We start from the raw sequence: 16732 nt of genomic DNA, 5'->3' as shown, positions 1-16732 counted from the left end.
ACTTAATTTAACTAAAATCCTCATTTTATGTCAGCAAATGCCAGTATTTTCAAATATAATTAACTGCATTATCAACAGAATATTGCAATACGAAAAATACCAAGCATTGTTTAATGAATGGATTTAATGAATTAATGGTCAATAGAATTTTAAAGGGCTATTTTAAATATAGTCTATCTATTTTCGTACATGCGTCATCAATATGTTTAATGTATTGCCTGCCGCAATTTGTAAATTCATTTTAGAATCAGACAATATTTTCCTTCGCATTTTATTCTAGTTAAAAAGAGATACAATGTTGTCTGATTAATTCGAACCTGCAACCGAACTAGCCTGTCAAAGTCGTCCGATTGTCAAACGAATGTAAAATTCTTCAAAAATAGTAAATAAGTGCTAGTGATAAGAGGTTATAAACCGGCAAACATTATTGGAATGTTTTTATTGCTTTTGATAAATTTGAAATCTGCTGCTTATTATTAGGCTCTTGCCGGTAAAATTCGTTAGAGAGGTGAACATTTTTACTGTTAAATATTTGTTGCGATTTTTATTGAAAATATTTTGAGCGTGTTGTAGCTGCACTGAATATTAGTATGAACACGATCACTGGCATATCTCAGAAAATGAAAAATATCTCGAATTCGCCGAAAAAAACCGTCCTCATAAGACAAATCAAGATCGGCTTGATGTTAGCTCTATCAGAGATTAAATATATATATGAAATCTATAAAAACAGTGAATAATGTTTTAATACAAACATAATTCAATACAATTATATTATATACGTTATCTAATGGAACTTCCGGATATCGCTTTTAAAAGAACACAATCTTTAAAAGCATATAATGAAGGAAGACTTATTATATCAATTTATATATTTAGATGAAACATGGATATTTCAGAATGCAAGATGATAATAAAAATAGTGTTATGACCGTAAAGGTTAAAAGATAAATGTTCGAATAACAATTGATCAGGCTTTATAAGTCATAACATTTAATAGTAATTCGGTTCACAAACACAAATTACAACTTATTACAAGTTATAACAAATTATAGACAAATTACTGAATTGTGAACAAAATGTTATCGAAACATTAGAAATTTACAGCTTGCTTAGTGTCTTGAATGAAACTTTCTGAATATAATATGATTCAATGCTACCAATTTCTAAGACAGAGCGATGAGAATGGAAACAGGTAAAGATGAGTATATAATTAATATATGATAACTGTAGGAAATCTTATTGTAGAGTGTAAAAGATGTATGTGCACCGATATATGTGTAATTGTTCAGAATGTACGTGAGCGTTTGATTAAAAGGTGTCGGGATTTGACATATAAATTCATTATGTGCCAAGTCCGTACACAGCTCCAAAAACCAAAAACAAGACGTTTCAGCTTAGATGAAAAGATAATGGCTTTATTGTTACTGAAAAGCAGTGGCCGAGGATATCAGCTGTTATCCAAGATATTCTGCCATCTAGGAGAACATTAATGCAGACATTGAATAAGGTTCCTTTTCCCACTGGTGTAAAAACCGCTGCATTTCGGTCGTTAGTGGTTTCAGTTCAGAAACTTAACCCTATAGATAGAACTATAGATAGATTGAGTTGTTATATTCGATGAAATCTACTTTGATTTAGGTAGGTTGTTAATTTACTTGATTCCAAAAATTAAACAACTATTAACAGTCATAGCATCTTATTTTAATGTTTGTTTTAGGTCTGTCTTATAATATTATAGACGATAAAATCAACAGATTACATAATTCGGTTGATGGAGATGGGAAACCTTACCTCTGTGATTATGTTAATGTTTTCATGGGAGTGTACAAACAGTGGAAACAACCACCTGCTATACATTCACCAGTTGTCCAATAAAAACTATCGACTTAAAAAATTTGATCAAAAAAGTTATCATCAAATGCGAAGAATGTGGCCTCAATGTTGTAGCCACAGTATGTGATCAAGGAAGTGCCAATGTAGCAGCAATCAGGAGTCTGTTAGATGATACTACCCAGTCTTTTGTAAGAAAAAAAAAGAAGAAAATAGGCATTTCAGTTTCCATGCAAATAATAAGGAAATAGTGCCGATATTTGATGGACCTCATCTGTTGAAAGGAATTAGGAACAATATGCTAACAAAAGATCTGCATTTTACATTGAATAATATAAGGAAAGTAGCGAAGCATATAGAGCAACTATATATAGCAGATAGGATGGCCCCATTTCAAATGTGTCCTAGTTTAAATGATAGTCATGTGATCAGAATTTGTTTTTATATTGTTAAAGGTCTGACGTGAGGTAAGTTTTTTAATTTTTATTTACACCATCATAATGTTTGCATTATTGGCATAGTTTACTAGTACTTATTATTTCAGGAACTTTAGACAAACCGCTAGAACCTGATAGCATGGATACTGTAATACTTATAAATTTTTTTAGATGATTTATTTGACAGTATAAATTCGTCAAAACATTTTTCAACGCCAGGAAAGCCGTTAAAATCAGCTGTTTTGTCAACTTCTGGTCACATCGATTTTTGGGAAATTTTTTTGGCAGTGTTAGGAGTTATGGCAGAAGACAAAGACAATTTTCCAGCGGCAGACCACTTCACTTCAACCTTTAAAAATTTAATTATTAATAACTATTTATCACGTCGGTCACCCGGAGCATACTGTGAAAAGGAAAAAACTAGTGAGGGTGTTTTGGATAACTTGAACGTGTTTTATTACGGGTGATATTTCAGCAGGCAGCCAATCACTATCAAGTTTTCGATCTATTCCTTCATTGCCGGTACCCATTGCAAAGCAAAGTGCAACGCAATATAAGTATATATATATATATATATATATATATATATATATATATATATATATATATATATATATATATATATATATATTAACCAAATTTTTATAAAAAAATTTTAAACCAAATTTAATTTCTGTTTTCAATTTGCTATAAAGTGGCAAGTATCTTTAATATATTTTCTTAAACTTAAGCAGTCGACATATATATAGCATGCAGAAAATCACTTTATTAATTGATATCCTGTTATTGACTGGAAACTATTATAGTAAATGGGGACTTAACACGTCATTAAAAATAATATTGTATATATATATATATATATATATATATATATATATATATATATATATATATATATATATATATATATATAATATATATATATATTGTTTATTGATGTCAAGTTTTTTGGTATGTGTTTTTATATATATTTAAGAATTACTTTAGATTATTCTGTATGTGTTAATTTATTATTATAATAAAAAGAAAACCTTAAGGGGATCTCTTATGATCTCCTATGTAGGTCCAGGAAAGTTTGTAATCATTTTAAAGATGAAGACTATAGACCAAAATGTGGAGAGCCATGGTTGAAATAAGATGTAATTCCTAAGGCTGATAGATATATAGGAGGTTCTTCTGCCCCAACAAGAGACAGAAGTAAGTATATGATAAGAAACTTAGGTTTATTATTAGAAAATGGAGGTTCTAACTTGAAATATATATGTTCATTTACAGATAACTCATCCTGTCCCATCAGTTTCGCTTTAGGTTGGATGAAACACTAATGGCTTTATCCTTATTGAAATGCAGTGGCAGAGGATATAAACTGTTATTGAAGATATTCTGCTTGTCTTCTAGATGAACATTAATGCAGATACTGAACTGTATACTGTTCCTTTTTGCTGCTTGAGTAGTTACCTCTAATTTTGGTCGTTAGTTCAGAAACTTGACTGTATAGACCGAACTGCAGTTGTCATATTTGATAAAATGTACCTCAATTTAGGTAGGTTGTTAATTTAGTTGATTCTAAAAAATAATACAACAGAACCATTAATAGTTATATTATCTTATTTTAATGTTTGTTTTAGGTTTGTTTTAAATTTTAGAGAGAAGATAATATCAGTGGATTACCTGTTTTGGGTAGTGGAGATATCTCTGTGATTATATCAATGTCTTTATGGTCAAGGAAAATTAATGTAATTGTAATATATCAATAAAATATATTTAAATAATATTTTTAAATTTCCCGCCGTAACTAACTGTCATACGGCGCATTCGTAAGCGCCCTCACACGGGGATTCCAAGCGTAACTTAGAACCAATTTTAACATAGGAGATGCGCTTCTAAGTTTCTTTATTCTATGTCTATAATCGTAAGGAAATTTGTTATGACGTTATATTTGTAGCATTTAAGGTTTATGTGGGAAGCTATCTCTGGATATCTAAATTTTTTTATTTGTTGACAAAAGAATGTACAAAACCAAAATTAATGAACATTCTCATTCAGTTATTATCGGTAAATGGTGATCTTTTTTAAAATGAGTGTGCGTAGCATACTGGGCAAAGGCAATATAACAAGAAAAATTATAACTAGGTATTGTTTATTCTAGAAGATGAAAAAATAAATAGGATTACCAAGAGCAAAAATGGAAAATTTCACATGGCTAATTACATGTAGTATCCAATTAGATCCTAAAAATATATAAAGAAGAAAAGGTTTCCTAATCAAAATTGTAACATATATTTACCATATTCAGTACATTTAAATAGTGTATTTTCAAGTATATATTTGGACAAATAATTTTTTAGTCGGCTTCGTTGGCGCAGTGCTAAAGCCTCCTATTGTTGCAATAGTCGCGGGTTCGAATCCAACTGGGGCACGGTCATAAATTTATATATGTTATTGTTTAACATTTGTAATTGTCCTTAGTCATCCGACAAAGAAAATGATCTCAGTCACGCCAGAAACCAGGCTGGGTAAGATCGAAAGTCTTCTGGGATGATCTCTCATCTCAGTTGGTCACTCGCTAGTAGGATACATTAAAAATCATCGTGGTCCAGTATATTCAATAAACTGCGCTAGCGCGTGCGTCCCACAGTTAAAAATATTTAAATATTCTCAGTGTTGCTTGGGACGTCGTAGGTGATTATGTGTTAATTATAACACAGTATTAGTCTTCAAGACGTAAAATATCCTCTGTATTATTTTTTAAATTAAACGGTAATGTTCGTAAGTTTTATATTACCTTATATATATATATATATATATATATATATATATATATATATATATATAAACAGTAAGATGACATTAATTTACAAAATATTTTATAATATATTATACATTCGTTTAGACTTCTCGCACTATTTACTAATTAATTACAATACAATAAAAATTGCAATAGAACATTTTTCCAAAAAAAGAGCAAGGTCAATTATTTAATGGAAAAGGGGTTTATCCACCAAAAAACCAGCCCCATATTTAAAGAAATCAAGGCTCAAGTACCTAAAAACTCAATGATGTTAATATTTTGTGTTTCTTTTTAGTATATTATTTATTATTAGATCTGCTTTTCTCTTGTTTAATATTTTGGCAGATTACTCTTCGTTGTCAACCAATCATACAGCTGTAGCAAGTACAATACTTTCCCAAATAACTACCTTTTTAGAATTAATGCCAAAATGTTAAAGTAAAAGGTCTTCTTTTTAAGTAAAAAGGAACGTCAAAATATAACTTTATAAAAAGCCATATCAAACGCTTTAATAGTTAAAAAAATAAATGCCCAACGTTTAGTAAAAACAATACGTTACATCGCCATTTCTTTTGAGAAAAGCTTGGCTTACAATACCATGCAATGTTGCCAAATCTAAAGGCAAAAACTATATATTGTACTATATACTAAAAAAACATATCTACTCTATTTTTTTTAACAAAATATAAAAGTTAATGTCAGAAAGGCTTGTTAAATATATTATTTTTCTAAAATAAAATACATTCATAATGCAAATAGCCTAGCTCTAAATGTGGCAACAACGACTTTTAGCGAACGAATACTTCCGAAAGTAGCCGAATGTGCGGACCATGATGATTTTAATGTATACTCTCGCTAGTCGGTAGGCTTAATGCCGAGGACCGTGATTCGGAGTTCATTGGATATTCACTAATATTTAAATAAAATATGAATAATATTTTAAGGCTATTTTTTAATTTCTCCCTGTAGTAAATAAACCCGCTTTGCGCGCCTTCAGGTGACTAGGACGATCTAGGAAAACTTGGTTACAACTTTATAAAGGGGAGATCACATTCTAAGTGTGTCTATTCTGCGATTGACATTCGATAATTTGACAAGTTTGTTTTACCTTTCAGAACAACTTACTAACAATGCTACTCTCTGCGAGGTAATAAATACAAATATAAAAACAACCATTTCTACGACGTCTAATTGGATATCTTCAGAGTTGTTGTGTTGCAGCTCAATATAATTTATTTTATTATTCACTTATTATTTATTCGAATTATACCAGTTTTACAAACTATAACTAAAATAGATTTACTTGTATAACAATGACATTTGACATTTCTCAAAATGGATGACGACATTTGCTATCTTCCAGATAATTTTGGTAAATATTAATAGCATTATTAGGTGATTCTGATCACTCTTTCAGAACAATTAGTATAGCGATGCTTCAGCTTCTTTAAGCCGTCTAAAAAATAAGTTTCTCTAGTCTGCAAAGTAGGATTCCGTGGCGGCAATGACATCCTCATTTGACTTAAATTTCTACCCGGCAAGTGACTTTTTCAAGTTCGGAAATAAAACGAGCCGGTGCGTTATCATGGTGGAAGAACACTTTTCTTCTTCGCCAAATGAGTCCGTTTTTACTACAATTCGGCATCAAATTGGCCCAATAATTCGGCGTAGTACAGCCCTGGGACCGTTTTGTCCTTCTCTAGGTAGTCAGTGTAGATCACCTGCGAATTCCGAAAAACGGAGGCCATCACCTTTCAGACCAATAAGATAATCTTCGCCTTCTTCGAAGCATGTCGGTGAAGTCTACTGTTTCGACTGTTCCTTGGTATCTGATGTGTTATCAGTGGATCCATATTTCATTGACGATCACGAAACAATGCAGAAACTCCTTCGGATAGTACTTAGCAGCATTAAATACTGCTCTGAAATTAAATACTGCTCACAGTTGCGCTTGTTGTCTGGAGTGAGCAAACGCGAGCCTCACGAACCTTCAATTGGCGATATGCCAATACAAGATCGATTTTTCTCATGTCTGTTGTGGTAGTCGTTTTCGAGGTACCTGGGTGTGGCTCACCAAAAACAGACGTGCGACCACGTTGACACTCGTTAAAGTAATTTTTGACGGTCGCCATCGAAGGAGAAGGTCACCGTATACAGCATCCAAGAGCTCTTTGATTTCGTTGTGCGATTTCCCTTCCAAAAACAAGAATCGAATCACCTACCTATATTGCTCCTTTTGCATTTTTATAAAAATTTGCTGACACGCCCACTTCCACATGTGGTCAAAATAAAACCACTAGTTAAATTCGGCTGAAATTTAGACAGTAGCCGTCTCCGAGAAAGTAACACATGGGCTGAAAAGTCCGAACCGTAACAAAGAAAACGCGTTTTTTTTTGTTCACAATTGGCTTCATCATTGGCTTCATTCATCAACGTAATTTCCCTCAAGAGCTAGATAAGCATTCCAGTGCCGTTCTAAAACTCAGATGACAATCGTTTTGATTCCGGAGTGAAGTGATAGATCCATATTTCATCCATTATCACATATCGACACGCAAAAATTCCGGTTTGTTACGTTTAAACATGGCCAAACACTGCTCACAAACATCAACACCTTCTTGTTTTTAGTCAACAGCAGCACCCACTTTGAACAGAGCTTTCTCATAGTCAAATGCTCATGCAATATAAAATCAACACGTTCTTTTGATATCGTTACGATGTTAGCTAACTCACGCAACTTTTCAATCATTCAAAACGATTTTGTAGATTTTTTTATGTTTTCTGGTGTTACCACCTCATTTGGACGTCCACTGTCTATACGACCACGTTTGAAATTAGCAAATCAACGTGTTATTGTTGTTTCTGACAGAGCTAAGTCCTTACAACCCTTTTCAAGCCATTGCTTCTCTTGGACGGTATCTATTCCCATCAAGAACCAGTGTTAAATTAAAACACGAAAATGTGTCACTTGAAATTTTAACAGCTTTCTTTTGAAAGTTAGTATTAACTGGAAAGCGATGCTAAGTAGTTATCGGACTCGTATATATTGAGTAGTATACTAAATCAAAATACATGCAAGCACCTAATATTATTAGATAAAATATTAACTATATTGTAATCTTAATACGTTAAAGCCACATCGATTTTTTACCTCTATTACCAACTATTATTAAATAATATATATCATTATCGATATCGAGGATCGACATCACCGATCTTACTTTAATAACCTATTTATCATCAACTTGGTCAACAGTTGGTCAATCAAGACCATCGCGAATAATAGAACGGTTATATGAAAAAAGGAAACAGGAGGAACAGAAAACCATCAATAATTTAAGCGCCACTAAAACGGAAATTATCACTCACTACAATGACATAGCCAAAAGTCAAATAGATAGTCTTCAGCAGGAGTTAAATGAGATCCAGCTTTGTATTAAAGACGAACTTTTTGAATGTAGAATGCGTGCTAACAAAGAAGTAATTGTCAGTAATTTATAAAACTCAAAAATATCTAACGTCCTCATGTTGTAGAGCTTTGAAGTTATCAAGAAGGAATATTTCGAGAACGTTCACAAAATCATTGAAGAATATACTAAAAAACAGTTATTATTAATTGACAAATGGCATCACAACCAAGAAGACTTGGAACAAGCAAAGTCAAAAAAGTTAAAAGATGCTTTAAAAATTGCTTTCGATAGTATCAAAACTATATCATACAGTCTTCCCTGTGAATATAATGAATTTATCGAAATGCAGCTAGAAGTGTTTATCATATCAATTTAAATTAAGCAAGTATTATCTAATCAGCACATTCTAGAAAATAAACCAAGAATTATTATGCAACCGCCGAACTCAGAATGAAATGAAAACCCATCTTAAGCTGGAAATCCAAAACGACCTCAAGAACTTCATAGAGGAACTCAGACGAATTAAAGCATGTTGGATTAATTATGTCAAAGAAAAAACAGCAAAATCAGTAAGGTATGTGGCTGTAAAATCAGTTTTTAGTGACCAAATTTCAAAATAGACATTTTTGAAGCTCCAAGACGCACCAAACTCTTGAGGACATATTGAATTCCAAAAAATGTTTATCACCTGATGACGAGAAAGAACTGAAAGACATTGCTGATGGTGTTAAAAATGCTTTAACAGTTGAATGTATAACAAATGTACCGACAGCAGAAGAATGGTTAAGAAAATTAAGATTAACATTGGGCATGCTTGGTAAAACTGAACCCATAATAAATGCCCAATTATTATTTCCGGTTTGTTTAGATCAATCTGCCCAGAAGCTTATACAAAGCTTTAAAAGAGCAACCGTGATATTCTTTAATAGGTTCTTTGAAGAGTTGAAGTGTGTATACGAAACATTAACTGAAATGGACGAGGATGAAGTATCCTCAATACAATGTGAGATGTACACTCCAACAATTGAGGAAATGAGGGACATATATAATAATAAGCTTGACCTAGTTCAAGTAATATTGAGCAATGAGTGACATCTATAATATTTAATTAACAACATACTTAAATTTAGCAAATTTGGAACGACTTGATTAAAGATATGTCAAAAACTGTTGATCATACATACAAGTTCCTGATAGCTGGTTCGACATTATTCGAGAAACACTTCAGGAGGCTCACAGTACTACAACTAATGGTGCAAAAAGACATCAGCAATGTTATAATTGGCAATAATCGTGTCTTAGAGGTGAACCTATTAAGGCTAGTGGAGTTTAATCAATATGTTACTTATCACTTTCAGATGTATGGCTTAAAACTAAATGTTCTTCTGGATACACTACGCCAGGAACCCACTGAAGATAAAGTTAATAAAACTTTCGAAGAAATTAAAAAACACTTAAACTCTATGGATGAACTGTATTGTGTCTTTCACTTCTTATTTATTTTTCTTAATTAAATCGTTCCATAGATGTAGAACTCAATTCCAAGCTGAAACAACAACAACGAAAAAATACACAACGTATTTGGATCAAGCTCTGGACATTCTGATAGCCGAACTCAATAGGTTTCTGGTTATCTATCCGCCCGATATGGAGAAGGACCCCAAGATTCAGAGGAAGAGGGCAAGCCGAACCAGCGAAATGGCTGATCCAAACGAAGATCTCATACCTAATCAGATATGGTATTGTAAATTTGAAGTGGATGCTGTCACCAATTGGGGTTTTGGGTACGTATTTACTTTCCTATCATATAAATTATTTGGTTATATCAAATTGGCTGGTGATTCTGATCAAATTTGACAGGTTATGGGAATCTATTAGAACCTATGTTCAAACCGCCAAGTCTGAACTACAAAAGGACGGCGAGAAGTGGATAAATGATGAGATCCAAACACTAGAACATCGATTGGAGATTAGGCTGAATATCACCAAAATCAAATATGCAAAAATTCAAGCGTATATATACGAAGAGCGGCTGAAAGAACTTGATATACATAAATCCAGACTAGAGGAACACAAACGCGTAAGATACTTATCAATGAAATTCTTGCGTGCTTCCACTACAATTACTGAACTCTTTCACATACGACAGGCGATAGAAAAAACACTACAGGCCATAAAAGATCAATTTAATCAACACCAGGAGCAATATACTCAGATATTCGAACAATATAACCGTGAGATTCAAAAGCTGGAAAGCAGATGTCTGAATGTACAAGGTTCTTCCACAGTTACAGCGTATATTACAGTATTACATGCAAAATTGGAGAATGGTAAAGAAGAATGTGAAAACGTTTATTCAAAATATGTCAAAGAAGTAGGGAGAATTTTCAATGAGATTAAATCAAAAAATATTATGTTTATAAAACACATGAGGTATATTAAGCATATAACTGACAATATTAAACATAATTCATCAATACTTAAATAGATTATTCAGTGAAAATGGCAACTTCAACCCCTTAGAATCAAAAGAATATATAAAGCACTTAACAAAATTAGAAGGACAATGCGAAAAAGATATCAGCTCCATTGAGAAAACATCACAAACAGCTAAAACCAGCATAATGACTGATATGGAAACTAGACACAGCGAAGTCATGGACACGTATGCTTTTAAATCAGAATATATTACATTAATAATAAATGTTGTACACAAAACTCATTATATATCCATCATATTAAAACATTTTAGATTAAAAACCATCAGAGAGGAGTATTTATTTGCTGAAAAAGTTGAGAAAAAATTACAGTGTCTTCGGAAAGATGTGGATAAAAAATTAGATTCAGAAAAAAGCAACTTTAATGATTTATCTATTGCGATAAAACATTTAGAAGAAGACGCAAAGTCTGGATGTGGAAATTTTAAATACTTTGACGTCTTTGATCTTATCAGCAATGAAATATCACAGAAGGCTGAGTCTTTAGCATTATATTTAGACCATCCAGTACCATTAATACTATATTCAGGTATATAACATCATATATAGACACGCTCCACTTTCTTGAAGCTTCCATTCGTTTCTTTTTTATATCAACAATGAAAAAGAACTTTTTTAACTAAATTAAGCGGTGTTAAATTTATTTCCTGTATGAAAATGTTAAATTATATATTTATTTTAATTGAACTTGAAATGCTAAATATATACATTATTCCTGTTGCATATCGAGCGATGCATCAATTTGATTCTATTAACGGGTCAATTAAAAAGTCCCCGGTCTGCCACATAGATGACGCTACTAGAATTAAATCCATATGCTTTTTAGTTAGCCCTAATCTTCAAAAGATGCGTGTATAAATTTGACAGCTGTCGGATCATTAGTTTGTGAATTATAGCATTTTGACTGAAGCAATTTTTGTTATTGTAAAAAAATGGATAAAAAGAAATTTCGCGGGTTGATAAAATATTGCTTTTTGAAGGGAAAATACAGTTGAAGTAGAAACTTGGCTTAATGCCGAGTTTCCGAACACTGCCCCAGGAAAATCAACCATCAAGGATTGGTATGCTAAGTTTAAACGTGGTGAAATGAGCACCGAAGACGGTGAACGCAGTGGACGCCCAAAAGAGGTTGTTACCGACGGAAACATTTAAAAAATCCACAAAATGATTTTGAATGACCGTAAATTGATAATAATAGATATCAACTCAACGTGTACATCATATCATTCACGAATATTTGGGGATGAAAAAGCTCTGTGCATACCATGTGTGGTACCGCGCGAGCTCACTTTTGACCAAAAACAACGACGAATTGATGATTCTGAGCAGTGTTTGAAGATGATAAAGCGTATTAAACCCGAGTTTTTGGGTCGATTTGTGACAATGAATGAAATATGGCTCCATCATTTCACTCCGAAGTCCAATCGACAGTCATCCGAGTGGACTGCACACGATGAACCCGCTCCAAAGCGTGAGAAAATGCAACAGTCAGCTGGCAACGTTATAGCGTTTGTATTTTGGAATGCGCATGGAATAATTTTCATTAACTACCTTAAAAAAGGAAGGACCATCGACCATTACATAGCGTTATTGAACCGTTTGAAGGACGAAATCGCTGAAAAACGGCCGCATTTGAAGAAAAAGAAAGTGCTGCTTCACCAAGACAATGCACCGTGTCATAAGTCAGTGAAAATGATGGCAAAAATCCATAAATTGGGCTTCGAATTGCTTCCTCATCCACGGTATTCTCCAGATCTGCCCCCCAGTGTCTATTTATTGTTCTCAGATCTCAAAAAAGCTCGCTGGGAAGAAGTTTTCGTCGAATGAAGAGGTGATCGTGATGGCCGGGGACTCTTCAATTGACCTGTTATTTCATCGAAGATTCTTGAAACGATCTAAAAAACAATTGGTTACAAATAAGTACACTCTGTATGTGTTTATTTAGTTTTGATCATTTTTATAAAGTATACATTTTTATTTCAGACAAGTCAAATATTGAAACGAATGATACAAAATTACAAACTAAAAAAATCGAGGATCACATATCAACATATCATGCGAAACTATTTAATTTTTCCCTCGAATCACAACGCGCTACTTTTCTAACAGATCTGCATATAATCATTTTGAACTGCTGGAATGATTTATCAGAACAAGCAAAGGTAAAAATATTTTACGTAGTTGATAAGAATTTTGTAGTAGGAATTGATACTCAATATAACGAGTATAGGAAACTCAGAAAAATGAGTGCCACGAGGGTTTTCTCATTAATTGAGGGTTAACTCATTGATGTAAAAAGTTGTTGCCAAGAATAATCAGAGTAGAATACAACTAATGACAACACACATTTGCTCTATTTTATTAATATTCAGACAGAACAATTATTACAAAAAGTTGGACTTATCTGAGCAGGTTCTAGGTACCACTCAGAATACTCTTCTACACCTCTTTTGCGGTAAAATGTGTCTTTAACTATCCGTTGACGCCCGAAGCCAGTTTTCTTGATGGTCTTCACGTAATCCCACATCCTCCACCCGATGACTTAATACATTACTTATATCTATGCTTACTACCATTAGGATCGTGAACAAAACAAATAAAAAATGCTATTACATGCCTAACCATACTATTGAATAAATGTTTTAAGTAAGGAACTGATTCTATTATTACTATTTACAAAGAGAAAATATTATTTCTGTAATATAAAACTCATTGTTTCCGACATTTCAAGACACAAATACACAAAAATTAACCCTGCAGAAAAACAAACTGTTGGAAAATCTCTAAAATATGTGGATTTTGGTGAAAAGCAATTTAAATTCTAACAAAGATTAATCAAACATACGGCTAGAAATATTTGTTGCAGTCTACCAATTGTCCATTTATACCAGTGAGTATTATAGTCCCTACCGTCAGTATCATACCGAACTAGATGCTCGGATAGGATCATAATAAAACGTTGGAAAATTATGAGGAAGAGGTTTTTCTGATCAGCTTCGGCTGCTTCAAGTTTCTCCTCCATCCTTTCATCCTATAAAATAATATCAGTATTATCTTAGAACAATTTTCTATATATTAACATACAATTTCTTCTGATGGTATCTCTGAATCTTCCTGTTTCTTTTTTTCTTCGCATTCACTTTCACTCTCACTGGATTCTTCGCCTCTAGCTAGTTTTTCCCTAGCATCCGTCAATTCAGCTGCCAACTTAATGACGTCTATTCATCTAAAAAAACAGGACTGGTTTTGAAACATGTTATTCTTCTTCAATGTTGAACTGCCTTTTTAGTGGTTAAGTGTAGGAGTTCCCACAAGTACATTTTCGTAAATTCAGACGTCATTTCATTCGAAAATATCCAGTTGGGAACAGCTGAACATTCCACGAATTTGAGTTTTCAACATTTTATCGATGAGAACCACCATCATTTGTTGATGGCTACGCCAGAACTCAAACATGTTCCTCAAGATGCAAATCTGCATATAATCCTTTTGAACTACTGGAACGATTTATCAGATCAAGCAAAGGCAAAAATGCTTTAGTTAGTTGATAAGAATTTTGTAATAGAAAATGATACTCAATATAACGAGTATAGGAAACTCAGAAAAAAAATGAGTGCCATGAGGGTTTCCTCATTAATTGAGAGTTAACTCATTAATGTAAAAAGTTGTTGCCAAGAATAATCAGAATAGAATACAACTAATGACAACACACAATTGCTATATTTTATTAATATTTATACAGAACAATTATTACAAAAAGTTGGACTTATCTGAGCTGGTTCTCGGTACCACTCAGGATCCTCTTCTACACCTCTTCTGCGGTAAAATGTGTCTTTAACTATCTGTTGACGCCCAAAACCAGTTTTCTTGATGGTCTTCACGTAATCCCACATCCTCCACCCATATTCAAAGCTCGAGACTTCCGGAAAATAAAATCTAAAAACAGACCTCAAAATTTCCTTAAACACTTGCACCACCTGTCTTCCGGTAATAGCTGGATCCTTTCGCGAAGATAATTAACTCTACCGTCCTTATTATTACCGGTGTATATCAATTTCTTAATAGCTGGGTCAATAGGCTTCATTATTCCTTGTAGTTTACCCGCAAACTCGGGCACCTGATCCTCGGTCTTGATTCTGGGAAATTTTTTTAAGTTCTGGAATGCAGCTATTCTGTTCTAAATTCAAAGATGTTTCCTAAACAAATCTTTATTTTTTTGTTAATGTCCTACATACCTGTTTCATACTTTCCTTAATTTCTTCTGGTACTACCCTGGACTGAATCTTGTTAGCGATCTCGTTCAATCGTTTTTCATTGATTTTGAACCATTTTGCTCTTAAAGCATCTTCTTTCTCGATGGTCTTCGCCCAGTACTCACCCATAGCTGTACGCTCCGATTTCGACATTGTTCTGATAAGTAGTTTTTAAACTAATTTATAATTTCGATGTATTTTTTTTGAAAAAGTTCTTAAATGACATTTCAGTAGCACTGACATTATGTGAAATAATTAAAAATAATATTTATATTTAGGTATTTTACGAAGACAGACACCGTTTCTTCTTGTCGGAATCCAAATATCACAGCAATCCGGACTCCTTCTTTCAGAATCTGTACCAAACCTTTCTCTCCTATCAAAATGATTTTGAGGCCACATGGATGATTAACGTAAAACTATTCATCAACCTGTTAAACAAATTCATACCATTTTATGAGGATTACGTGGATGTGTATTTATCAGAATATCATAGAAAAACATTAAAGGCTTTTGATACATGGTACGACGATAATGTAAAGAAACCCATAAAACATCAGAAAGAGCAAGTGAGAAATGTTTTTATGGAAGTGCAGAAAAAGTTGAAGCCATTACATGGTCATCCTAGAAATAAACAGTTACTTGATAATCTTGAAGCGGAAGCTGAGCTGACATGTATAAAGGCTGCAGAACTCACAAAGGACTCCAAAGCTAATTATTTAGTAAGACACATTACTAAAACTGTCTTATATTATTTATTATACATATATTACTTATATTTTAATTTTCAGAAATATCTGGAGGACTATTTTGATGAAGCAGTTTACCAATTTTATAGTTTGAAAGATTCCCTCCCCAACTACATCCAACGTTTTTCCTCAATACAAGACCGCAAGAATGAACTTAATAGAAAGGTTTTAGAAAAGATGGTTCTTCTGAGATCCTACATCAATTGGTTAGTAATGACAACAGGCAAGGATCGAAGTAAAATCCCTGTGCTATATTAATAATGCCTTTAGTAAAAAAAATTTTTCTCAGATGTTGTAGTTACATGTAAAAATTTCCTGAACTTATACGATAATAAAACTGAATCCAGCGACTCGCATCACGGATCCAGATACACGTCCAAGCGATCAGCGTCGACAATTACCAGTGAATGGGACGAAGGCTCCATTCTAAACTTTGCTGATACCGTAGAGTTTATTCGAGATATCCGCCAGACATTCGAGAAGCGTTGCCTTGAAATTAACATGGAAGACTTTGAAGATTTAATTTCAGCCTTGAAGAAAGAATGGCAACATGCAGTGGATAAAGTACTGAGTTTATATACAGTTAAATATGATGCAACTGAGTAGGTTATTAAATGTGGAGCTACTAAACAATTAACAATGATGATGAAAAGTATTCATGTTCATAAATAATACTTAAAAATCTTCAGTGATCATTTACACGACAATTAACCATCAGACTGATATGATTATGCAATCATTACCAAATATTCCCACATTAT

General features: G+C 33.0%; 2 protein-coding genes and 3 long non-coding RNA genes across 6 annotated transcripts; 4 read left to right on the top strand and 1 right to left on the bottom strand.

Moving 5' to 3' along the window:
* Nucleotides 1-435: 435 nt before the first annotated feature.
* LOC143195277 (uncharacterized) lies at nucleotides 436-2046 on the top strand. The gene is made up of 3 exons (XR_013005507.1): nucleotides 436-1195; nucleotides 1249-1641; nucleotides 1721-2046. It is a non-coding gene; the product is annotated as an uncharacterized LOC143195277 (long non-coding RNA).
* A 507-nt stretch (nucleotides 2047-2553) lies between these two features.
* Nucleotides 2554-2901, top strand: LOC143195279 (uncharacterized). The gene is made up of 2 exons (XR_013005509.1): nucleotides 2554-2693; nucleotides 2749-2901. It is a non-coding gene; the product is annotated as an uncharacterized LOC143195279 (long non-coding RNA).
* An 800-nt stretch (nucleotides 2902-3701) lies between these two features.
* Nucleotides 3702-4044, top strand: LOC143195278 (uncharacterized). The gene is made up of 2 exons (XR_013005508.1): nucleotides 3702-3813; nucleotides 3917-4044. It is a non-coding gene; the product is annotated as an uncharacterized LOC143195278 (long non-coding RNA).
* A 4753-nt stretch (nucleotides 4045-8797) lies between these two features.
* LOC143195271 (uncharacterized) lies at nucleotides 8798-16726 on the top strand. 2 transcript variants are annotated; one of them, XM_076402278.1, is made up of 14 exons: nucleotides 8798-9045; nucleotides 9104-9288; nucleotides 9340-9542; nucleotides 9602-9775; nucleotides 9830-9945; nucleotides 9998-10255; nucleotides 10332-10551; nucleotides 10621-10904; nucleotides 10960-11136; nucleotides 11224-11498; nucleotides 12953-13131; nucleotides 15501-15944; nucleotides 16014-16206; nucleotides 16261-16726. In XM_076402278.1, the coding sequence occupies exons 1-14, from the start codon at nucleotides 8927-8929 to the stop codon at nucleotides 16575-16577; spliced, it is 3144 nt and encodes a 1047-aa protein (XP_076258393.1). In that variant the 5' UTR covers nucleotides 8798-8926; the 3' UTR covers nucleotides 16578-16726. The 2 variants fall into 2 exon arrangements, with proteins under 2 accessions (XP_076258393.1, XP_076258392.1); XM_076402277.1 differs by having other exon boundaries at nucleotides 9602-9945.
* On the bottom strand, nucleotides 14680-15473 carry LOC143195276 (uncharacterized). The gene is made up of 3 exons (XM_076402284.1): nucleotides 15205-15473; nucleotides 14947-15146; nucleotides 14680-14905 (listed from the first exon to the last, which is right to left on the bottom strand). The coding sequence occupies exons 1-3, from the start codon at nucleotides 15373-15375 to the stop codon at nucleotides 14704-14706; spliced, it is 573 nt and encodes a 190-aa protein (XP_076258399.1). The 5' UTR covers nucleotides 15376-15473; the 3' UTR covers nucleotides 14680-14703.
* Nucleotides 16727-16732: the final 6 nt, after the last annotated feature.

The sequence above is a fragment of the Rhynchophorus ferrugineus genome, unplaced genomic scaffold (assembly GCF_030347505.1).
Source record: "Rhynchophorus ferrugineus isolate W39M unplaced genomic scaffold, kcgeb_rfMv2 rfM4, whole genome shotgun sequence".
Classification (NCBI taxonomy): Eukaryota; Metazoa; Arthropoda; class Insecta; order Coleoptera; family Curculionidae; genus Rhynchophorus; species Rhynchophorus ferrugineus.
This window is presented reverse-complemented; position numbering and strand designations above follow the sequence as displayed.